This window comes from Dipteris shenzhenensis, chromosome 24 (assembly GCF_047967505.1).
Source record: "Dipteris shenzhenensis isolate YYH24624 ecotype China chromosome 24, Dip_SZ_1.0, whole genome shotgun sequence".
Classification (NCBI taxonomy): Eukaryota; Viridiplantae; Streptophyta; class Polypodiopsida; order Gleicheniales; family Dipteridaceae; genus Dipteris; species Dipteris shenzhenensis.
In genome coordinates, this window is record NC_141619.1 from 18,393,498 (window position 1) to 18,419,856 (window position 26,359).

At 42.1% G+C, this 26,359-nt stretch overlaps 1 protein-coding gene across 1 annotated transcript in view; it reads left to right on the forward strand.

The window, feature by feature from the left end:
* The first annotated feature begins 15,794 nt into the window (after positions 1–15,794).
* LOC147886312 (uncharacterized) overlaps positions 15,795–26,359 on the forward strand; it is a 100,268-nt gene continuing 89,703 nt past the window's right edge. The window contains exons 1-4 of the mRNA XM_087395089.1: positions 15,795–15,883; positions 15,982–16,071; positions 17,143–17,221; positions 17,633–17,701. Of these exons, the coding sequence (XP_087251215.1) occupies positions 15,795–15,883; positions 15,982–16,071; positions 17,143–17,221; positions 17,633–17,701 (327 nt within the window). The remainder of the gene's footprint in view (positions 15,884–15,981; positions 16,072–17,142; positions 17,222–17,632; positions 17,702–26,359) is intronic.

The window sequence follows — 26,359 nt, forward strand, 5'->3', positions numbered from 1 at the left end:
AATCCTTTCTATCTATTACAAGCATTAAACAAAGTTTTGGAAGGCAATTTTCAAGCTGAGGCTCCCTTGAATGAGGCCTCAATCCAGTCCTTTGTATAGAGTCAATTCAAGTCTACGGAGCTTAGCCTATTTAAATTGTCAAGAGTCCTAGGCCAAATCCCCCCCTACATTGGGTCAAATTTGAAAATATCATGTGACTAGAAATAAATCCAACATGGATCATGTAGGCAAAGACATACAACAATGGGGAATCATATAAATGCAATCCCTCATATGAAGATTGAGAGCTTTACATAAAAATATGGATTGCAAAATAGCCTCAAATATAATCTAGAAGGTAAACATATCCATAATGGAGTGCAAACTAGCCTCAGATATAATCCAAAAGATAATATACATACACAAACTCAACATTCTCCGCTACACCTCCCAACATTCATCAAGAGTATAGGACATAGATATGAAATCGAAGGCTTTAATACAATGTGAGAGTGAAGCGAGAGGGAGAGAGGGAGGAAGAGAGAACACCATAGAAACCTATAATGTTCAACCCTATTCAAGGGCCTCTTGTGGCTTAGCAAGAAGTAGCTCATAGTGGCTCTATCCTCAATGAAGGTGTAGTACTCCAATGAAGGTGTAATACTAGTATGCTACAAGTCATTACGAATGAGTGGGATCTTGGAAGACATGAAGTTGTTCTAGTAGTGAAGAACTACTGGGACACCAAAGCTACATCGAAATCACCGAGAACTTGGCATTCTATGCAAGGATTAACCACATCAAGAATCACTCCACTTTGTTTGAGAGATGATTGAGGATGGGTTAATTGGACTTTTCTACTTCTTGATGGAGGAGACAATTGCAGTATTTTAATAAAGGCTCTATTAAGAGAATAGATGGAGCACCTTATGCTATCATTGGGCATAGGAGCGCATTGAAAAGTGATAGGGCATGTTGGCACATGTGAGCCACCATAGGAGGAGGACAAGGTGGCAAGTGATGAAACAATCTAGATTTGGGCTTCATGGTGAAGGAAACATACTAGAGGTTGACTAAACAAGGATCCGACATATGTATCCTAGGCAAGGATCAAGATGTCCAGATTGGATTTTGGATATAAAACCCAAACTAGGTTCTGATAAGTGACTCTACAATGGAATTCAAAAGGCAAGAGTCACAAGTTCAAACTGGGTGATAGGTAATCCTCTCTTGAAATGGGTTTGAAGATAGTAGGTTCTTGGGTGGGACCCAAAAAATGATATAAAATTTGGCTCATAGCCCTGAGATGAGTCAGAGTATTGATTCAAGGGCATGCTAGAGATCTAGAGGTAATCTTTGTAAGCATTGTGGTAGGTGCTAAACGGCAATGATAGACATGTTCCAAGGGTCAATGAGGAATTACTACTACTATCATCTTCATGATTGTGGGCAAGAGAGCTAGCTCAATTATGAAGGGTGGTTGACTTAATAAGGCATCATTGAATTTTCTTGGAGATGTCATGAGTTAATAATGTGGACCCATCATGGAGAAGTTTCAAGTCCATCTCCTAGGATCAATGAGCCCAAGGAGTTGAGGAGGAGCAACATGCTATTTGTTGCACTACTAAAGCAACACAAGTGAGCATGAATTAGCACACATGGGATTCTACTAAAAACCTATAAGGAGGCACATGGCTTCCCTAAAACCATCTCTTCCTACTTTAGTCCAAGGATTGTTTACAACTAGGTTGAAATTGTGTGAAGCACTCACAACTTTGTGTAATTAAGGAATGGTTTCATGTGCTAGAGTTTGGATCTTGCATTTGTTTATTAATGTGTGTGCATAATGTTTGAGAATCTAGTTGTGACACCAACCAAGTGGTAGACTAGAAAGAAGTCCTATAAAGATCAAGGACCTTAATGTTGAATAAAGGTCAAGAAGTCCTATAAAGATCAAGGCCCTTGGTGTTGAATTTATGTGATACATCCAGGGGTTGGCTAGGTCTCAAAATTAAACAAAGGGCTCTCAACCACTTTACCCTTTGAATCTGACTTGGTTACTCATTTTAGACTTTTTGAGCTTCCTTCAACGATTTCTTAGGCTTGCTTCTACTTTTTTGGCATTGTAGAGCTTTCTCCTACAAGTCTCTTCCTTATGCCCTTTCCTCATACAATATCCACAATTGACATTCGCGCAATTGAAGGACATATGGTTTGTTCCTTATAGCCTCTAAAAACTATGCCTACATTTGGGGTTAGTTTTTTTCTTTTGATAGTATATTTTATTCCTTATGGCCCTTCCTCATATAATATCCATAATTGACATTAGGGCACTTGAAGACCATATGGTTTGTTCCTTTATACCCTCTAAAATCTATGCCTACATTTGGGATGTTCGGTACTCATCTTCAATAATATGTTGTGTACTTTTTTATGTTTTTTTCTTTCAATAGTATATTGTGTTCTTCTTTTAGGATATTTACATGTACAATAAGGAGCTTAAATTTTTCATCCATTGTCAAATGAAAATTTGTGATCATGTGCTCAACTTCATTAAGAGAGTTGCCAAGGTCTCCAAAGGTTATAAAGGTGAATATGCTATGTGGGAGGATTAACAATTGTGAGAGGCATACCTAAGGCATGGGAGTGAGAGTTGGAGCCTATGGTCCATTCAAATTTGATTGTAAACCCACTCCAATTTTGAGATATAATGTCTTTAGTCCACAGTGGCACTCACAATAGGGTCCTATCTTCTAACAAGCATACCCTCTAATGAATAGCTATGTGATCATCGCTACTTCAAAGGTTATCTTTTTGTTACCTTGACAAACCAATTCTTTGACCTTGGGTGAGTAATTTTCCACATAGTTTCCATTGGTCCTTGTTCCAAAGAGTGCCAATGCAAAAATGAACCCTTGAAAACGATAAGAGCACTGAATTCAAATGCCTACCAATTGGAAATCAAGTTAGTTGGCATTGTATGTACCATATTCAAGCCTTGCCTTTGAATGTATGTGCTAGATACACCATTTTATGCACGTCCTCAACAATACCCAATAGCACATGTATGTATTCAAAATAGTTTAAGTTATGTTGAGGATGTTCTGTACTTATGCCATGAAAAATATTGAATGGGAAAACCAAAAACCTCTATAGTGTTGGTCTAGCCATGGGACAAACTATCAAGTTACATGGTACTAAGGCTCCTAAAGCCATTGTGTTAGCTTGTTGGGATAATAGTTGCTATGGGTAGAGCCATGTGTGTGTGTGTGTGTGTGTGCAATTACAAGACAAACATTATCCATCTTAGACTTATCAATCAAGACAATTTGTGCTAGGATATTCTCTACCAAGAAAGCTTACGAAAAGATCAAATAATTTTGCTCAAAAAAATACTGGATGATATTGAAGGAGCTCCACTCACCTGTATCCATCCACAACAAGGACAAGTTAGAACAAGACCCCTTATTTGTGGGACTACAGGCTTCAATGTGTAGCTCCACTTGTTATCGATGTCACAATATCATAGGTTATTCTAATATAGCAAAATTGAATCGACCTTAGATGGTGGTACACTGTGTGGCACCTCAATATTTGAGTCACAAGCATCCAGATGCTCCATGTTTACGGTGTAAGCTCTTCACACTTTCTAAAACATATTTTTACAAATTACCCCAGGACGGAGGACAAAAGAGACTTTAGTCTAGTCTAATATGGAGAAAGTTTTATCTCCATTGAAGCTATAAACAAGATTCCTATAGAGACCAAGGATTTAATCATATAGATTACCATTTACTGAAATTTAGAAATAGACATCCAGTGGTCCCGATTCATGTCTATAGGAATATGACAATAATATGCTTAGTGAAAAAATCATCATACCTTTAGAATAAGAGACAACAAGGAAGTAGAGTATGATTTTCCTGAGTCTCCACCAAATCACGTCTAAGATCCAAGTGAATCCGTAATTATTTTCGATTTTCAGAATAAGAAAATTTCATTTATGTATATACCCACGAAAAAATGGTATATGTTTAAGAGGTATATTGGCATTATACTCACTATTACCATGCTATAAATGGTGTAAAGTACTGAGTGCTCCACCCTATCATTAGTGTTAAAATTAATGTTATTTGAGATAGTAGTTACCTCTTACTGGCTCGAGTGCTCCAACTAAAGTTCAAAAATTTTGACCACCATCTAACCCTTATAAAGCTTCACAAGGGCCCAAATAGTAATGATAATCGATGGTGGGTTATTAGATTATGGGATCATATACAACCATAAAAGAGTAACATATAGATTTGAAAAGGAGATCCTACCGGTCTCTAGATTACCTCTTATAGTCAACAGTTGTGTTGATAAGCATGCGTAGATCGTCATATCCTGGATCCCAGATCGTGATGACTGGCCTTGGTAGCGCAGATCGTCATATGCTGGAGCATTGATTGGGCACAAAGTAGTTGGTTGTGATTGCGTACTCCCCGTGACTCTAAAGCATAACTATGTAGATGTTTGGAGTATCTTTGCGCACCCACCTTTCACGTAGAAGACTCCGTTGGCCAATACATGAAGTATCTGTGTAGCTATCAAGATTAAGCGATCATGCATAGCTTTACAAGTTAGACCACCACTACTAATACTTGTTCGTGGTATGGCTTTATTTGGGTGTCAATCAATGCATACCTGGCTTGCTTCCGTTGTAGAAACTTTCTGTCAATAGTGAGTGGTCTTCAGGCCTTTAGCTATGCCACGAGGTCCTTCCTTGCCTTTGAAATAAACTGGTGCAAAATTCGATCGTTCAGCCACTTTGTTATCCTATCTCCATGCAAAGGAGAATAGCACGATTTCTACATGCATGGTTCAAGGCAAGTTACGCTCAATACCAAATAAGTCTACAGGCAATATAACTACTGACTGATATCAACGAGTGTATAAGAGCCGTGTTTCATCCCTGGACTGAGCATTGATTAGAGTCTCCTTATGGTCATAAGAGCTACGATGTCTTGTGGACGTCTATACCAGCAGCTTCTTTCCTTTACAAGGAGTCCACACAGCTTGCCTCTCCCGCTATCAATCTTGCAAAGGGATGGACAAGAGTATCAGCGGTAGCATAGTTCAGAAGCTATCGTATGAGCGAGAGGAAAAGAAAGAGAAAGAGAAACGACAAAGCACCATGCATTAACCCTGGGAATCGAAGCTGCATTTTGAATCGCAATGGTTTGAGTGGGAGGCCTTATATAGCCATCAACGTATTCAGGCCAACCTAGTCGGTCTATATTCATGCAACGTTTCACCTTATATGTGCATTTCCATGCAAAGTCCCATGGGTAATTAAAAAACAATATCCCTTAATAGCAATTCCTCACGGATTAGCACATGTTTGAACAAAAAAGGTCATGGTCTAGCTTTTATGGTAAGTCCAGGATTTACTACTTCTAAAAGAGTATACACACACGTGTGTGTGTGTGTGTGTGTGTGTGTGTGTGTGTGTGTTATTGAAAGATCATAGCGGTAGGGAGAGAAGCAAGCTAACACTAGGAATGGAAAGGAAAGATAACAAGCATAATGGAAATGAAATGGAAAGAAAATGAAAGCAATGGACAAGTACTCACATGATACCAAAGAGCTTGACGTTGACTGATATATTAGACAATAGACAAGTACAACACTATATAGTGCAACATTAGACTCTAGAAAGCCATAGTGTATATGGGATAACTCCCAATATGACACGTGGCATGTCTAGGACTCACTAGACTATTAAATACACCTAGAACACTCATTTTAGACTCACTTTGGCTTCATATTCCAACACCCCCCCATGAAGTCAAGGTGAGAGACTAGTGGAATGGAACCAAGAATAGAACATGACAATGATGGTCTAAGGTGAGGGACTATTGGAATGAAACCAAGAACAAAACATGATGATGACGGTCATCAAACTGTGCACCCTATGTAACTCAGAGGCTAAAGTCTAAGCATGTTCAGAGGTTGATCCAAGCACTCTCATGGCTTGAGACTCAACATGCTCAGAGGCTCATATTATAGCATGGCTACATGACCAGCTCATAGGTCTAGGAAAACACCAACATCCTAGAACTCTGCTAGGCCTAATAAACAAATAGACCTATCAAAGCCAATACATGGCTCCCACAATACACCCCCCTCTAAATCTATCAAAGCCAATACATGGCTCCCATAGTACATCCCCCCTTGGCTTCATAATAGGACATGTTAGGAAGCCACGCACCAAAATAGGAAAACCAAAACATCTTTTTAGGAGGACTATCCAAGGCAGAGGACCTTTAGACTCAATGAAAACCAAACACTCATTACATATCATTTTAGGGGTAGGGCAGAGGACCCCAAAATACATCAAGCTGTAGGAATAATGAAAATAGATCTCTTAGGAGTAAGAGATGTCCTCCAAGTAGCTAATGCACATGTGTGCACATCCCTATGAGACAATGACGATGTCGATGAAGCGCTAGTAGGAATTCCCCAAGATATGTGTCGTTGAAGTCCATGGGTTAGCTAAATGGAGCACTCACATAGTGACTCTCAAAATGGCTAAGGGAGCATCACCAATGTGTCAAAGTAGAGGCTGGAGGTGTCACGAGCACTTCGAGGAGCCAACCAATGTGTACCACGGGCACCACGAGCACTCGGAGAAGTGATCGAAGAAGTCAAGGTGTAACCGCGGGACTCACATCAAGCTTGAAGCAATGCACCAATCAGAGAAGGCACTATAGTGTAGTGTGTCGAAGTAGTGTCGGAGTGCTTACATCACACTGGAAGCATCTTCACTTCCAATGCAATAGTATAAAGTGGAGATTCACCTTGATAAGTTCTTCATGAGCTGGAGCAAGTTTGAAACTTCTTCATGGCAGACAGAAGTAGAAGGACAGCAGCTCCAAGAGAATGATGGGTAGAATACGGGCACCAACTTGTGGGCAGCAGCTCTAAGAGAATGTCAGGCAGAAGGAGCAAATGGCGGGCTGGAGCAGAGGTCAACAATGATGAGGATGGACAGTCCACGTTGAGCTGGTTGCATCATGCTTGGGCTATCAAATCATTGAGCTCCAGAACAAAATTCGTGCACAGAAACAAATTTCGTCACTTCTTGCAAGGGCTGTAACTTTTCACAGAAAACTCGGATTGCAATGATGTAAAAACAAAATTTGTAGTACTTAAGGTCCTCTTCAACTTTTTTGAGACACAAAGCCATAATTTTTCTTCTAGATCCAGATAGAAGCATCACATCATCTGTAGGTCACAGAAAGATGTAGTTGAAGGAAGGAGAAGAGAGGTGGCAAATCATGGCATGGAGAAGAGAGCTCAAGGAAGGAGAGAAGAGGGCAGCCTTCCAAGGAGGAGGAGGGAGAGTAGCTTCATTGGCCTCCCTCACCTCAACCTCTTAGAAGGGAAAGGGTAAGAGAGAGCAGGGCTAGGAACATGGCTCTGATACCACATGAAAGATCATAGTGGTAGGGAGAGAAGCAAGCTAACACTAGGAATGGGAAGGAAAGATAACAAGCGTAATGGAAATGAAATGGAAAGAAAATGAAAGCAATGGACAAGTACTCACATGATACCAAAGAGCTTGATGTTGACTGATATATTAGACAATAGACAAGTACAACACTATATAGTGTGACTCTAGGCTCTAGAAAGCCATAGTGTATATGGGATAGCTCCAATATGACACGTGGCATGTTTAGGACTCACTAGACTATAAAATACACCTATAACACTCATTTTAGACTCACTTTGGCTTCATATTCCAATAGTTATTACCAACAAAGCTCTATCCTTAAGGGGATAGAGCTTACTGTAGTGTTGAGATTAGGAGCCCTTGTAATGAGTATAGCTTCGATCGCAAGGAACAATAAGCACTCAATCTGTAGAGACTGATCCTATTGTCGATTCCAAAGCCTTGTGTCTTCTTGCTTGAGTGGACTCAGCGTGACAGGCACTTCCTCTATAACCGTCGCCCATGAGATCTCTTTTCAAAGATTTCTTGTACTTGTTACGTAATACAATCTACTTCCCACTTCTAGTACCAAACCATGATAACATTTTTCAGGCCAGTAAATCCAACCATAGTACATGTATTTAGTCGTAAAGGAGGCCAAATTCATGATGATTCCTATGGTGTGGGGTTCAAGGTCTATTATAGTCAAATCTCCTCCAATCGCATATGAATATACATATATCCATACCTCCCTATATATTTAGAGAACAAGTCCCCTTCCTTGGGATTCTATAGGGAAAAGCTATTAGTAATCCTTTATATCTTTATATATAACTACTAATGTATAGAGTGTCTATATGCCAATGTTGTCTAGCAATAGTAATTGCAAAAATTTGCAATCCATTGGTCAGTCCAATGTTTATAGGAGTACCTCCCTTATGCCCTCCTAAAGGTTGCAAGGGCCCCAAGGGATATATCAAGTTCCCATATTAATAAATGCTAAGGGGTAAAAAACTTACATTACAAATAGCATATGTGGGCTAGTCTACAATAAATGTCTAATAAATGCAAAATTCTCCCATTAAGTATAAATGCTTCTAGTGTTCAAGCATACACATCATCACCCAACCACGAGCTGGAGGACAACATGATCTCCAAGGGGATGTGTGTGTGTGTGTGCGTGTGTATGTGTGTGTACGTATACGTATACGTGTATGTATACATATACATGTATGTATACATATACGTGTATGTATATGTATACGTATATGTATATGTATATGTATGTGTATGTGTGTGTGTGGGGGGGGGATGGTGTTTGGACTAACAACAAAGCTTTACGGCCTATGAAAGAACTGAATAGCCTGCAAGATGATGCAAAAAAGATGAAGGGTGAAGAGGATGTAGAGAAGAAGATCTTGAAGGGTTCCCAAGAGTCCTAGAACCCCTAAATGGGGTTGGCAAAGGTCGAAAACTCTATAGCTCTCAGTGTGTCACACACACCACACACACACACACACACACAGATGTCCGTATGTACGTATATACATACATACATACATACGCACGTACATACACACGCACATACATACATACATACATGCATACATACATACATACATACATACATACATATACATATATATATATATATAGAGAGAGAGAGAGAGAGAGATGGGGACCAAACATTGAGAATACGTGTGATGAAAATGAAAAATAGGGAAAAATAGTCAAGTTGTGACTATCCTCTATTACCCCCATTTTCCTTAAAAGCTAGTAATTGGGATGGGTTGTCAAATATTTTGAGAAAAAGGTATCCTCTTTGAAAAATCCAGCCTTTTGGCTCATTGTTGTGGCTACTTACTATGCTTGGCTCAAATATTGCTCACTTGTTTCCTAGAAACTTTCCCTTTTTTGGACAAGCATTTAAACACTAATGTCTCTTAGCTTCCAAATGTTTGATTGCATATGTTTCTTGTTATTAAGATTTTTTTGATTTAGTGTAAGCTCCTACACAAGCTTCAAAAAATGGCTGCTTGAATGAGGGCCCAAGCTATTGGCTTCTCAATAAAAGATTGGTGTTATGACATCGTATGGCACTTAGGCTAAGGCATCAAGAGAGGGGTAAGGACCAAGCCAAACTCGTGATTGTAAGAAGAATACTATTGCAAGGGACCAAGAGAAGCAACTTTAATTGTTGTGGAGATGATTTTGGCTTTTGGCAAGAAGGTAATTTTGTTTATGTGGAGGAGGATATTGGGGGCCGCTCTTATTCTTTTGAAATAATGAAGGAGATATTTATATTAGTCTCCATTTTCCCTATTCCAACTATCAAGATGTGCTTCCTCAAGAGGACTTTCTTCACTCAAGCCTCTTCTTCTTTGGTTTTGGGTGTTCATCCTCATCCTCTTCTATCAACTTACTTTGGTCCCTTATTGTTGAGACCTTGGAGCCACTTCTTTTCAATAGAAAGGTTCCAATCTCTTTGAGTGTTCAAACCATGTGTTTTGAGATACCTTGATGGCGTATATCATTTGAAGGAGCTTGTATATTGAGGCCAAATTTCTTGATTTGATTGCATGAAGTTTCACATAGCACTCTTTTGTAATTGATGTGTGGACTTTGATTGGAACATCCCTAATGCTCAATAAGAAAGGCACCTTTACTCATCTCTATCTATACCAAAATCAAATTTCTTGATTTGATTGCATGAAGTTTCACATAGCCCTCTTTTGTAATTGCTATGTGTACTCTTTTGTGATTGCATGAAGTTTCACATAGCACTCTTTTGTAATTGCTATGTGTACTTTGATTGGAACATCCTTGATGCTCGACAAGAAAGGCACCTTTACTCATCTCTATCTGTACCAAAAACACCTTATGGTTGATGAATCCTATAAGATCTTGTGATCAAAAGGTATCTAGAATAGTGTCTAAATTCAGCTTCCATCATCTTATATGGTTACTATAATACTCCTTAGTTATCAATATCACAATGGGCTACAAATAGTCTTGATGAGAACATTGTTGCCATCTTTGCTAAAGACCTATTAAGAAGGGACATAACAACACCCTATAATTTGATTCCTACCATGTAGGCAATGAGGATGCAAGAGACAAGCTATTATGACTCTCTCAACAACTCTCTCTCCACGTGTAATGTGAGGCAAGCTTGCTTCTTTGCATAGGATCTCATTCAAGACAATCAAAGTTAAGGAAGTAGTCGAGGTTCAAACCACTCAGTCATCCCTTAACTTTAGTGGTCGAATGAGGAAACGATTCAAATGATTCCCCATTAAAGGAGAAACGTACTAAGTCTTCACCATCTTTGATTCTATGATTAAGACGCATGCTTTCAAGTCAACAAGATTGTGCAAAGCTTTAGGATAATGAGGGAATTTTGGTAGAGTTTTTGATATCTTGGAAGATCAAATGTTTGTCCTTATCTCTTCTTATAGTTCCCACTCAAAGTGAACTATTAGGATAGTCGAGAGTATCACAACTAGTGACATCTTTTCATGCCAATGCACTCCTTCCACTCATGCAAGACCAACATTTAACTTTTACTTTGATCAAAGTAACAATGCAAGACCAACATTTAACCTTTACTTTGATCAAAGTCGATTAATGAAGTTAGGAGCATCCAAGGTTTTACCACTATTGCAATCCTCGGATCAAAGATACCACAAATCCCAACTAGCAAATATCCCTCATTAGATTTCATTTGACCCGTGGATGTATTTCTTCATGCTTTTCAAAAGCAAACACATGGTAATCTATGATTTTAATAGTATTGTGCACTATTGATTTTAAAAGTGTTTGTGCACCCTTCTCCCAGTTGAAATTGCGCTTCATTTGAAAAAAACCTTTTCAACAAGATCCAAGATCAATCATTAGTTGGCTTCCTCACAGTGTTAGAGGAAGTGCTAAGCTAGGGGAATCTTGGCTTCACATGGATACCTCGAGGTCAAATGGTGAGATATATGTGCTACTGTGTGGGATTGGATATTCCCATAGAGTAAGATATTCCCCCATTCAAAAGAGTACCCATTGCAAGTTCTTTATTTCAGATTTAGGATTAAACAAATTCCTTTTAGTGATGGCTTGATACATCACATCATGCTAGTGCTTTCATAAGGCATTTATGGGGCAACTTTGATTATTGCATAAATTTTATTTGGGTAGGGTTAGATTGTGTGTGAGATGCTCGAGCTTGATGGCAGATGATTATCATGCCATGGGTAGAGCGTGGCTTAAGAATGATTAACCCAAAGATGCAAGGTAGAGCCCTCTTGAGTAAGCTCATAGTCAAAGAACTCACTTTAGGCATAGAGCCTTGGAATTTTTTGGCTCCTAGAGAGCACCCCTTTCATAGGGGACAGTGTCATTTTTTGGCCATGCACTGGGACCGTGTAAAATAGTTTTGGCCATGTAGGATAGGCTAGTCAGAGAGGGTAAAGGAGATGACTTGTCAAAGAGCAAAAGGAGGTGGCCTTCTTCTCTTACACCACACATAGTGAGAGATGTCTACACTATATACATTAGTAGATTTCTACAATTGGATGCCTTCATCTCTTACACTACACACATTGGAAGATGTCTATAGTTGGGAGATGTCTACACTATACACATTGGGAGATGTCTACACTATGCACATTGGCAAATGTCTACAATTGGATGCCTTCTTCTCTTATACTACACACATTAGAAGATGTCTATAGTTGGGGGATGTCTACAATGTATAGATCAAGAGATGTATACACTATGCACATTGGTAGGTGTCTACAATTGGATGCCTTCTTCTTTACACTACATATATTGGTAGACGTCGATAGGTGCACGCCTCATCCTAGATCCCCTCATGAGAGTGGCATTGGTAGGAGCAATATGTGCCCGTTGAGGTTGTTACCAAATTTTGGTCTCACAATTTCATATTTCTTTTAGTTGGTGGCCCATGGAGGCCTACTAATTGATCCGTGTTTGTAGTAGATGAGAGAGATGAGACCTACCATTGTTGCAAGGCTAAAGACTTGAAGATGATCTTCCATTTTTAAAGGAGTTATAATTTGGCATAGAGGACTCTTGTATGCTATTTTAAGATTTTTGATGGATTGAGGAGGAGAGGCGAAACATGCATTTCTTCATAAATACTATCTCCTTGTCATAGCATCTTCAAGACTCCTTCACCTTCGATATGTTAGCACCCAAATATTTCCTTGGAGGACAATGTGATGGATACCACCTTCCTAGCTTGGAATATCTAGGTAGCATGATGCAGTCTCTTGATGGACAAGAAATAAATGTGACTGTGAGACTATCCTTACAATATATGGAATATCATATATACCTATAAGCCATCCTTGAAGGACAACGTATCAAACACAATTGCAAGCTTCATATAGTGGAATCTCTAGGTAATATCATGATGAGTGGGCAACAAACGAGACTTGTGACTAACCTTATCACAATATATGGCACAATATCATCTACACCCTACAAGACACCTGGGAGAGCATATAGAGGGGGGGACTAGGAAGATTGTCGAAAGGTGTGAGCACCTTTGCCTACAAGTATTCTATATTTTCATAGATCAAGGTATCCCTTGGTTATACAATCCTCTAGACTAGGTTATAGATGCTACCTTCTGAGGCACCTCGGGCAATGAACTTGGACCCCAAGAGGGGAACCATCACATCATTTTCAACACTTTACAAATTGTTGAACTCTTGTATTGTTTTCAAAGTTTTTAAAAGGCACTGTCAAAATATTACAAAGTCATACACCGATGCAAAAGTAGAGTCTCATACACTAAAAATTGGCTTGGTAAATTATAACATAGATTATCTAGCAAAAACAATGGGAGAAGTTCTCTTTCATCCTAAAGGATGTACCACATATGGATTGCCTTGCTTATGAGATTGATCTTATCAATAGCTACAAAGCATCATGTTTTCAATAACAAAAGGAAGGATTGTTTCTATTAGGTATTTCAATTTGTCACACATCTTCGTGTCCTTGTTTCTGAGAACCTCGTGAACTTGAAGTTTTCTTTATATCGATATCAATCTTAAAGACTAGAAATTGCCCAAAATATGTTCTTCTAATGAAATGCTAAGTCTATATTTATTGAGTCTACCTATGCCTTGACCCATTATACATTTTATGACATGGAGTACCCTTCCAATATATAGGGTTAAAGCTAGCAATTATGTTTTGATAGTTGCGTTTTGCTTTTAATGGCATTGATTTTATCTTTCGAGCAAATAATCCTTGAATTGATCAAAAGCCTATAGACCCCAATCATTGCTAGATCTTACACTCCCTCTCCTTTGATGAATGTGTGCCTTTCATGAGAAAATGAAACTATGCTAGAATGGATTCCTCCCTAAATTACATTGCAAGAAGATATGCATATAACATACATGCACACATTTCGTTGGAACTACATATGTTTTTAAAATGTTTGCACACACAAGTTCTTACTATAGCTTGCATGCAATGTAATTCCTTAGCCCCATCGTAAATTCTTTATTAGATGAGAGGCCCTCTAGATGGCAGTCTCAAATTTAACGAAAGTTACATCTATCCATGCACACACCAACGCATCTTACAATCACTTATGTGTGAGTGTGATTAACACTTGTTACATCTTGCAAACCTTGGAGTCCTCAATTTTCATGAGCTCCCCTCTCCATATGAATCTATGCTCAAGGGTGGTGATCTCTCTCTCTCTCTCTCTCTCTCTCTCTCTCTCTCTCCAAAATTTCATGAACATAATGGGCAAGGGCATTAACACCTTTTGGATTTTAAAAAAACAAAAACTCAATCCTACACAAGATGTAGCTTCATTATGTATTGAAAGGTCTCCAATCACTAACCCACCTCCAAACTCAAACTTCATGTGTAAGATTCCATGTTTTACAAACATATGCATGAATGCACATGATGTTTTATTATCTTACCTGTAAATATATCCAGAAGCTTTACCACCATCCTCGCACACACATAGATTGCGAGTCCAAGATCCTCTTGAGAGGGTAATCTAGGCATGTGGTGGAGATTCCCGCCCATCTGCTCATATTGACCCTTAAGAACGCCCATGGGTTCGTACTAGGCCCTAGTTGTGCTCTCAACACTTGAAGGCATTAGCATTGGCATTGAAATCTCATACGAATACTTTTACGCTAAGATCCTAGGAGCACCCCTTAAGCCCTTTCACTGAATTTGACTCTTCCTCTAATAAGGAAAGGCCCTTAAATGGCATGTGAGAGGGACCTATCCACCATCGATAGTGATAGAGTCCCTCACTTTGCTCAAAGAAAAGGTCCTTGATAGGCCTCTAGCAGATAATGCAAGCTACAAAAATCATCCAAATAAATGGCAATGAGCTCTGTGAGATAATCCCGAAAGTCCTCAACCATGAATCTCTAAAAAGTAGATGGTGCATTATGAAACCAAATGGCATGACTTTAGTAGCATACACACCCGACTCTGTTATGAAAGCAGTTTTGGATTGATCCTCAAGTGCTATAGAGATCTGATTATATCTACTGTAGCCGTCTTAAACGAGTACATCTCGTGGCCTGCAACCTGGTCAAGTATTCCATCTATAAAAGGAATCTAAAAAGAATTTGACACTATCTATTTGAGCATTCAGCTTCCTGTAATCCCCGCAAATGCAGAGCTTGCCATTTCTCTTACAATCAGAGATCACCAATCGCTACAATTAATCGTGTAGATGAATCATACCTGGATGAGCTAGTCTAAGCTTGGCTTTTACTTGCTTTCTGGGCCAAGTCATTATTTCACTACGCACATCAACTAACTTACCCTACCAAGTTTCCTATGATCTGAAATCCAATTGAGAGACCTTAATTCATGTGTGATGGGTATCCATGGTTGGCTATGCGAATTTGTCCAAGCAATGATAACATTTGCTCAAGCACAAACATGCAAGCCTCTAGGCCAAGTAATTGGTTCAGTGCACATCAACCAACTTACCTACCAAAGTTTCGTGTGATCCCGAAATCCAACTGAGAGGTCTTCATCCATGTGTGATGGCATCCACGGAGATGCCGCCTGGCTCTCCGAATTTGTGCAAGCAATGACAGCAAATACATGCAAGCCTATGGGCCAAAGTCATTGGCTCAATGCACATCAACTAACTTACCTACCAAAGTTTCCTGTGACCGTGACTCAAGTGACCGTGACTCAAGCACACACATGGCGATGAAAGTTTCTTCACGCGGCCTCGTGGCGACGAGAATTCGCCCAAGCACATGAATTTGCTTAATAACATCCAGTTCGACGTTTTTGTGGTTTCGTTCTCACATCGAGTATGGCCACCAGCATCAGACGACGAGCAACTGTCTCTCTCCCCGTGTTCGCCGGCTCCTTCGGCGAGACCATCATCCATTCATTCGAAACGTACAAAATTCGCCCACATTTCTTCCATATGGATCGTTCTTGTCAAAGCTTAGTGCCCGCACAACGTTGTTGTTTATACTATGTGCTTGCACTGGCAGGTACGAGGACTATCTAGATAGCCAGATCACTTCCACGGATCTTTTCTATCTCGAAGATATTGACCTTGCGAGGCAGTTGGTAGAACTCGGGTGTGAATTTGTCTTCTGGACTTCTGACGATCTTTTTTTTCCTTGAACTTCTGACGATTTTTTCGTTAACACAATATGAACGAGATGAGTATATTGCTCATAGGTTTATTTTCATTGCAAACTTTGGACATACGTGATTGGATAAAATCGCATGCCTTATAAATGTGTTCAAACGCATTCGTTATACTGATCTGGAAAAATGAAGACATGCTTCTTGAAAGATCGGAGGATAATACAAATCAATTGTACAATATGAGATGACGGACGACATTTGTTTTGCTCCCCAGCGCAACTCACAGCATCTATTTTCTTTCTCTTTTGAATGATCCAGCCCTGGCCCCTTTTCCTTGCTTAGGCATCGCAAATGATTTTTATGCCCACTAGAGCACGTTTCTGTTCCCAAGGTAGTTCTTGCTTTGTATGTTGTTCAAAGAGCTTTTTCACAATATGTATGACAGTTCCAGTAGGAATGCTACGACTAGCTAGTGTGCCCACCCATCCTCAACCGTCTTAATCCCACTATGTTATCACGTTCTTCTTTTTGTCTTACTACTTCTCTCTTGTATCCTTCATGGTATCACTGTTTTATATTTACTTTCTGCAAGTGTGCTCAACCAAATCTGCTGAAGCATGAAACCATGTGCTGGAGGAAGAAACGCCGAGAAAAATAAAAGAGACAGGGTTTAATGGAAGAGAGAGAGCGGGTGACTGTCATGAAGTTAATAAAACTGCAGCGTATAGTTTTGGCATATTTCTGGATTCATCTAGATATAAGGGTTAATGGAAAAGAAAGAATGGAGGAAGTAAGGAATGGGGAAATGGCAGTGTAAAACGAAACATGGGTGCACTGTCTGCTGAATACACTCACACCTCACCTTGAATCTGTGTACACATGGTTTAAAGAATGAATTATGTTTTTTCGTTTCCTACTCAGCTAAACGCCTAAGGGCAGATCATGCATCAAAGGAAACAGTAGCAGTACGTGTTTTGTTTTTCATTGTGCTTTCCTAAGGGGGGATCAACTTTCTAGTTGTACTGTGACAACTTATTTGGTACTTTTAACTAGAACAGCTATCGGAGCAATGCAGAAATAATGACAAGAGAGCAATTCACATCTCAAAAAGAAGCAGCAGAACAAGCTCGTCTACAGGTGCCATTATAGGCTTGTAGACTCAAATAAATAGTGGTTTTGGAAAGCTTTTATTTTTGTTGATCCTTCCACCGCTTGTCGTCTACTTGGTGGTGACTATCAAAATGATGCATGGTGGCTCACCTCTATAACGTTAACGGTTGATTTACCATAACTGCAGTTAAATGCAAGCATGTGGGCATGTGCAGTCATGCCTGCTTGTAAATTACGTATACCTCTGAAGTATATATGATTGATCGATCTGTCTTACAGACAAACTTTGGTCTTTAGGTTTTCCCTATTAGAACTACCCTTATCAATAGCGAGTTCTCTTGTATAATGTAACAGATTTGTGCAGTTTACTACTCTTACTGTTTATGTAAATGACTTTCATCGATTTGACATTTCTTTCCTTTATCTCAATTGTTTCAGGCTTTGCAGAAAATTCCCAAAAAAATATTTAGTGCGGGGAAGGATTTTCAAGGTTTTCCATTTTTGAAGGTAGTGTTAACCTCCTCTAATATTGATCTTTTGATAAAAATCAATACTGCACTTTATTACCATGTAGAATACACGAAAACTTAGGATTCCTTTATGAAATCTCCCTCTGCTGGAAAAATATCTTTTTTATAATACAGCAGGATCTCCATTCTGATATAAGCGGGGCTCTAGCTGCATGAACCATCGTGAAAACTAGTCCAGTGAAGACTTTCCCAAGACACATGTATGACTACATGATCTCCACTAGCTCTCCTCGGTAAGTAAACCACTCCCCATGAGGTGGTGAAAATCACAACCTTGGTCTTGCCAAGTTTGACTATCAAGTCTCTCTTCTTGCAAAACACCTCTAAATGCTTCTGTAGACCTGCTATTGAGGAGAATAGGAGGACCATGTCATCTGCATACAGCAGTATCTGTATCATCAACTCAGCCAGGTATGATCCCTCACCTCCCAAGCGATCAATGAAGATTGTGATCTCATCTATGTAGAGCCCAAAGAGTGTCAACAATGAGAGGGGACATCCTTAATTCACTCCGATTATGCTCTCAATCCAATCTAATAGGCCTCTCGGGGCACATACTCTTCCTCTGGCTGACTCATACAGACTCGTCAAACCCCCTGTTCATATCTCCTGGAATCTGCATCTCCTTAAGTCGCCTAATCATAAAGGATCGTGGGACTATGTCAAAAGATTTCCGAAAGTCTACAAAGCAAGCGTAGACTTCACCTCCTCGATGACGGCCCCCTAGAGTGAAGACATGGTCAAGTGTGGAATGATCACCTAGCTCTTCATTTTCTTGCATTTTCAGCTCATAAAACTTTAATTTCAGAAAAACTTTGGAGTTAGTAACCTTGTTACCAAATAAGCTCTCCAATCGGTGCCAGATCTCCTTAGCCTTGGATTTGAAGTCGACATGATGAATGAGAGAATCTGCCAAGCATAGCCCAATAAGATCAATAGCTTTGTCATTCTGTTGCTTCCAAAGTTTGAGTTGTTGTTGATCCGTTGAAGTGGCATCAGTTGCAATGATGTCCCATACTCTTTCCTTCATGAGAAGCAACTACAGCTTCGTCTGCCAAGTAGGAAAGCCTTGGCCCTTGAACTTCTCCACGAGCAGAGAGGTGAGGATCGAGATGTCATCATGAGAGAGATGGAGCAGCAATTTGTGAGCAAAATGAGGACAGCTCAGCTCACTAGCTCATGCAGAATGGGAAAGGCATTGAATATCAGCAATGGCATGCATCCCGAGGGCACAAGAGGGCTGGTGCGGACAATAGCAGTCGCAGCAGGTGCAGCAGCAGTGGGCCGACAGTACTGACAGGCTGGAGTCCTTTGCTCTCTCTCTCTCTCTCTCCCTCTCTCCCTCTCTCTACAAACACACTAGGGCCTAGGACAAACGTCGGGCTGGACTCCCCCGAAGGTTTTTATTCATGAAGAGAGAATTTGAGTATATAGTTCAGCGTAGAGCTGTCTGTTCTGAATTTCAAACGTGAATTCATTTTACAAGAGTTTCAAGCTCATTTCAAAATGGCAACATGCCACTTGTCAAAAATCTAGACTAAATCCTATTACATGCCTCTAAGGGCAATTTCTGGGGTCTTCGTAGCACTTGGTCACGTGGGTGGCCTCCGAAATACTCTTTAGCCCCTCATAGTACCTGCAACAATTGGAACTGTCCGTTCTGTCCGTACGGATTGCATGGCCTGTATGGCCTGCTTGCAGCGGGCTGTACGGCATGTTTGCAAGGTCGATGAAGCAGCTGGTGGTGAGGCTGATAAGGCGGCTGATGGCGAGGCAAAAGAAGCACTGTTGACGAGGCATTTCGGGCTGAAGAAGGGGTAGTTAATGGCGAGGTAGATCAGCTCCAACGGCTCCGAAGGTGAGGCTAAGGGAAGCAAGATGGGAAGAAAGGAGTGGAAGGGAGCTCTATCTTGGAGGAGAGGAGAGCTTCCATTTTCCGGCTTCTCTCATCCTCTAGCTAAAGCAAGGAGAAGGGAAAAATAGGAAGGGAGGCTCTGATACCACATGAAGGCACATGGTCGAGAAGGAGAGAGACAGAGAGAGAGAGAGAGAGAGAGAGAGAGTGGAAAAGAAATGACTAAGCAATGAACAAATGAAAGTACTCACATGTAGACCAAACAGCTTGTAGCCTGATATTTGATTGATGTGACACTAAACAAGTACAACTCTTATATAGAGCACACACACACATATAAACAACAATTCATATGGGATAACTCTCGATGTGACACGTGGCATCCATAGGACACACTAGACTAGAACTTACTAGAACACACCAAACTAACTCAACTTGGCTTCATGCTCTAACAATGGGTACCTAAGGCTATGAACCATCCTAACCGGGGTCTCTGCCATGGTCCTAATGTCTCTAGAGCATGTCTGAAATCTATATCTATTGCACCCTAGCCCGCTCTGTGGGCCTCACTCTAGGACATCACGAACAGAGCTGACGTTGCCTCGAGTAAATCATATTCTCACGGGTCCTATGTCTGGCATCATACCCTTCCACTTATTTGTTTGGTCTAAGAATCTTAACTTTTGCTACCCTTTCTCTGAAATAAACCTGCACTTGTTTTCCTTTTTGAGTGATACAACTTACATCATTCTCATCCCACTCGACTTGTGGTTACTTCCTTCTTGAGGCATGTAATTTTTTCATCTTTTGTATATCCTTCCTCGTCACCAAGGTAGCTATCTGGCAGTCCCCCAATGCATAGGATTCTCTTAATTTGCTCTATGGCTTCCTGCTCTTTTACTTCCACATACAGATCTGCTCTATTGACTTTACTTTTTGAAGATGCAAGACATGCAATGGAAAGAAAAGTAGAAAAGCAAGACTAGGCAAACATAATGGAAATGAAATAATGCTAGAAAGAAATGTACAACCAAGCAAAGTACTTACATGATCAAGAAAGGCTTGAGGCTTCATTGATTTGACATGAGAAAGTACAATGCCTTTATAGGATAGTCACACAAACTCTAAGTGTCAAATGTATATGGGATAAGTCCCATAGTGACACGTGGCACTCTAGGATATAAAGTAGTATAGTACTCCTCTAGAACTTAATAGAAAGACACTAAAAGTCACTCAAATTGACTCCATTTCCTAACACCCCCCTATGGAGGAAAGGTGAGGGACAACTGGAACGGAACCAAGAACAGAACATGACAATGATGGTCATCAAAACTGTGCATGCCGGTCTAGAACTAGACATGGCTCCCACACAATCTCAGAGGCAAGTGAGCATGGCTCAGAGGCTAGTGAGCATAACATAGAAATCTCATCTAGCATGGCTTAGAGGCTCATTATGCATGGATGCATGATCAACTCAGAGGTCTAGGAGACCAATGCACCAACAAATAGACCTATCAAAGCCAAAAACACATGGCTCCCACAATACATCCCCTCCTGGCTCCAAAGACTAATAAGGAACATGGAGCCACATACCAAAAAATAGAAAAGAAATACATCATTTTTGGAGGACTATCCAAGGCAAAGTACCTTTATTAACTACACACATATGATTTATTGCATTCATTTTTTGGAAATACCCCTAGGGCAAAGTACCCAAATATATCATGCTCAGAAAGCAAAATCATGATCTCCATCATCCTCTAGATGTTGGAGACAGACAGTGAGAGCATGATCATGTGTCAGATGGTCATCTTTGTCTGCATCATCACTAGTGGTGGATGCCACCCAACTAGCATGATCCTTCGATTGTTATTGAGCAAGCTTCTGGTAGCACCTGTCCTCAGTATGACCGAGCTTGTTGCAATAAGTGCACTTGAACGGCTTGAATGTCTTTCCTCGTGCTGGTGGAGTCAATGGCCTAGGTCTCCATTTGCTGGTGGAGGAAAGAGCATGTGTAATATCTGAGTAGGATGGAGATTCATTGTTGCGGCGATCCTTTTCAAGCAGAAGAGACACCATATCTTCGAATGTAGTCGACGCAATGCGAAGTACTTCAAGGGCATTCTCAAAGCGAGAAATCCCTTCCATACTTGTCATGAGGACAGCCATTTTGTCCTCATCATCCGGGCAACACTTCAATTTGGAGAGTTGTTGAACTAAAGCTCCCCCGCCTCCTTCTTTGCCCCTGATCGCTCCCCCCGCCTTCTGCCCTTGCCTTTTTCCTCCCCTTCCGGCCCCCCCCTTCGCCCCCCGCCCCCTCCTTCACCCCTTCCTATCCCGCGCCCCTCCCTCCCTCTCCTCCGCCCCCTTCCTAACCCTCTCTTGCCTACTCGCAACAACTCGCCTCTCTCTTCTATTTTCTCCTCTCCACTTTTCCTCCCCTTCTTGCGCCCTTGTTCCAAGGCGTCCTAGGTAGCATTTCCACAGATGGATTAATTACAATGTTTGAATCGGCCTTTTCACTTCGATCGGCGAATGGATCCCCATTCAGCCAATCTTCGTCCACCCCCACCGGCTGCGAGAACCGTCATATTTTCAGAAGATGAGTTGCAGCAGCTCAAAAAAGATGTAGAGCTCGAGGGCTCCACATCGCTTTTCGCACGCATCTTTGGGTCACACCCTTGCAGATCACAGGCTAGAGACTGGATGTTGGTGGCGTTACTAGGAGATCTCGCCCCACACCTCAAGGATATTCGATTTTTGGGACAAGGATTTTTCCAACTTATTTTTGACTCCCATGAGTCCACAGCCCTTGTTCTCAAAGCTAATCCTTTGGCCTTGGGTTCGAGGAGGATTTTTCTTTTGCCCTACACCTTGGACTTTGATCCAGTAGAGGAGGACAGTCAGGTCACATCTCTGTTCATCAGGTTCCCTGGTCTTCCTCAGGTCTACTATCGACTTCTTGGTACTATCGAAGCCACTTTCGGAGTGGTCACTGAGATCCCTCCCCTTCCCGACATGCCTTCCTCCTTGGCAGAGGCAATCAGAGCGGACGGGGTGCCTCGAGTTAAGGTCATTGTCTCTAACCCTAACATTTCAAATGACCACATTATGCTTCAGCGTCCAGATGGCTCTCTCTTTTGACAGAGAGTCGAGATCGCAGGTAGACAGGACCAGTGCAGGATCTGCAGGACACTTGGGCACTTTGCTAGAGACTGCCCAAGGAAGAGAAAAAGACCCAAGAGGTCTTCTGGTGCGGCTCCTTCACATACTACCCCGACTGCACCTCCGTAGTGTCCTATACCTCGCACTTCAGGACCACCAGGAGCAACAGGGTGCCCTGCTTCATGCACCCCAGGACCACAAGGGGCAGCAGGGCGCCTAAAGCCCGCAGCATACCTAGTACCAAGATGGAGAGCGATCAGAGCAGCTTCTTTACCTCAGGAGGAGACCTTTGATCAAGTTCAGACAGACGCCATCCACACTCCAGAGATGGAAGTTGCTGCAGCCCTAGACACTACAGTTCCACATGAAGAGGGGCCTTCAGATGCCCCAGTCACTTTGGTTTCAGATCACGAGGGGGCTTCCGATACTTCTTCCCCACAAACTGTTCCTACCACAGTCAGTACGATCGAGGGAGTGCATGCACAGATGAGGATTCCAAATCCCTCTTCAGCCCCGCCACAGGCCTCCTCAACCCCCAGCTCCAGTTCTGCTGATAGAGGCTTGGCAGGTCCTTCTCATCCATCTTTCGCGAGTGCAGGTCTTCTTCGCACTCCTCGGCCAGACTTGCTTCTCAGGAATTCTTTTTCGACACTGGCAAATTCGGCGACTTTCATGGATGATGAGGAGTTTGTGCCCTCCACCTTAGGGGTTCTGGCCTCCCCCTCAGCAGGTGTGGGGATCCTTTCACCTGTTGAGTTTCCTGCCTCAGCAAGAGTGTTTCGGCCCAGGGGAAGCTGGTCTCCTCTACTAGGTTGGGTAAGCCTTTCCATCCAGCATCCTCTCATCGATGAGGATAGTCAGCTGGAGCATACATGGCCTAGGCGGAGTTCCACACCGTCGCCGTAGGCAGCTGTCAGCTTCATCCAGGTGGTGTCACTGGAGGTGCTATTGATATCCTTTTTATCCAGGAACACAAGTTGGATGCCAGTGATTATGCTAAGTCTGGCAAACTGCTCTCAGGACATACCTTCTGGTCACCTGCTATGGGCACAAGGGGAGGTACTTGCATTTCGGTCTCTCCTTCTATTCTCCCCTTGGTTGCTGGTCATGGTATTATCTCCCCTTCTAGAGCTCAATGGATCATTATTTTGGTTGGAGGGCGTAAGATTGGTCTGCTCAATCTTTATGCCGCCAACAACAGAGGGGAGAGGATCTCCTTTTGGAAGGAACTACTCTCTTGGGCCCCCATTGCAGATTCCTAGATCATTGGTGGTGATTTCAACATGGTTGAATTGCCATCAGACAAAAAGGGAGGCAGACAGGGTGGAATTCACTCTTTGGAAAGGGCAGCCTGGGATGCCTTTCTCTTTCAGTACAGTGGCAGGGACACTTGGTTTGATGATGCCTTTCATGTTATGCCATAGTCACTTCTGTACTCTTGGTCGAACAGGAGATTACATATGCCCATCCATGCAGGTATTGATAGATTTTATGTAGACGATTGGGCACTTGACAGAGGCGGATCTGTATGCATTTCTACTAGGGTTTCCACCTCATATCATTTTCCAGTGGTATTGCAGATTTTTGAGCCTCATCGGAGAGGACGCTCTGCCAGTGTTAGGATTCCAGATGCTTTTTATGCAAAGGAGAGCCTCACGGAGGATATTTTAAAGACTTGGGTTTCTCACATACAGGGTGGAGTTGTCCGCCCATCTCAGGTAGCTGCAGCCATATCCGGAATAAGTGACTATTACCATACAGTCGCTGAGTCCAGGAGACGTGAGATTCTCAGATGTGAGATTGGTATACGCCAGCAGTTAGCGTCCCTTCAGAGGGAAGAGCAGAAGAGGCCCACTGATGCTTGGATTCAGGAGCGCCATGCTGCAGCATATGCAGACATTGTTGGATCAGAGAGCAGAGTATGCCTTTCATGCACGGAAATCATTTTGGATTCAGATGGGTGGCAGGGTCAACAAACACTTCTTCTCTACTCATGGGCCCAGACATAATAGAGGTAGTGTCTTGCAGCTTGTTGACTCAGACGGGGTTTTACAGTCAGATCCGGATGCCGTCATGCGTATAGCCTCAGAAGTTTTTGCATCCCTTCTTACTGCAGATCCGGGCACACAGGCCAAAGATGATGCCAGAGAGGTTATTTGGCAGTGTATCCATGTATTGGTGAAGGATGAGATGTATGGTTCTCTGGATGCACCTTTCACCAATGCAGAATTTAAGACGGCATTGCTTGCCCTTCACAAGGGCAAGTGCCCAAGTTCGGATGGACTTACCCCTTCCTTTTTTATTACTTTTTGGGAGTAGATTGGTGATCACATTACATCAGCCCTGCAGGGCATGTGGGACTCTGGTGAGATGCCTGATTCACTTACAGATGGTCTCATTCATCTCATCCCAAAAGGGGGTAATAGGAATCTAGTGTCTCAGTGGAGACCCATCACTCTATTGGGCACTTGTGAGTGCACCGTGCAGTGGTGTGCGAGTGTCGTTATGCTATACTGCAGTGAATGACAACGTACGAGTGCACTATGCTAAATGACAATCACCGGCGAACTCCACAACATAAGCAGAATAAGAAAATCTCGTCCTACACTGGTGAACAATCCCCATATCGGGAAGAGACAAGAGAGGTGAGAAAGTGACCAAGTTGGCCAAAGTACATATCACTGGACTAGAGTCTCCAGGTCACAAGTCGCAAGTCACAAGAATACACAGGTCTATCCCCATAGTAGACAGAGGGTACACACAAGTCTCTCCACACTCTCTCCTTGGCAAGCTCGTAGCTCTAGCCTCTATCTCTCCTCACTCTCCTCTCTTCCGCTGCAGTGCCGAATGCTGAATGCCTTTCCCTCTCTCCACCTTCTCCTTCATCCTCATCCCCCGCCTTGGAGGGTCCCTTCTTCGCTGAGAATCCCCCCCCTTTCTTCCCATTGGTCATCCTCTTATCTCCTTAGCTGTTGAGGATAGCCGTTGCGCTGCTGGCTCTCTTGATGGCTACGGCGACTTCCTGACTCCCTGACTCGCCAGCCTCTTCTAGTTAGGATGGTGTAAATTCTCCATGTGCAGGTGAGCTGGATCACCGCACCACTGCACCACTGTATCACTGAACCACTGTGTAAATGTAAATACTCCTGACTGCTCCATGTGCTAAGCTCACTCTCCATGTGCGCAGCTCTTGATGAGATCACTTTGGACATGATACTCCTGGTTGACCTGTGGTTGACATGTGTCGATACATGGTTGCCTCGGATAGTACTCTTGGATGTTCCCGTGTGATACATGGTTGCCTCGGATAGTACTCCGGGATGAACCCGTGTGATCGCGTGGCTAACTTGTGTTGACGGGGCAGAAATGGCGGGCTGTTTGCGGGCAAAGAGGCAAGCAGAAGTGGCGGACTGTTTGCTGCTTGCCACAAGCTGAATGGCGAGATCCCGAGCTGAATGGCATGAGCTGAAGCACGAGCTGACGTGACGATCTCTTGTTGGTGAAGCTATCCAATGGTGAGACTCAGGGTGGAAGAGAAGATTGAGCTCAAGATGGATTTGGAGAAGGCATTCCTCCAAAGGGAATGAGCGAGAGAGGCTTCAATGTCCTCAATCT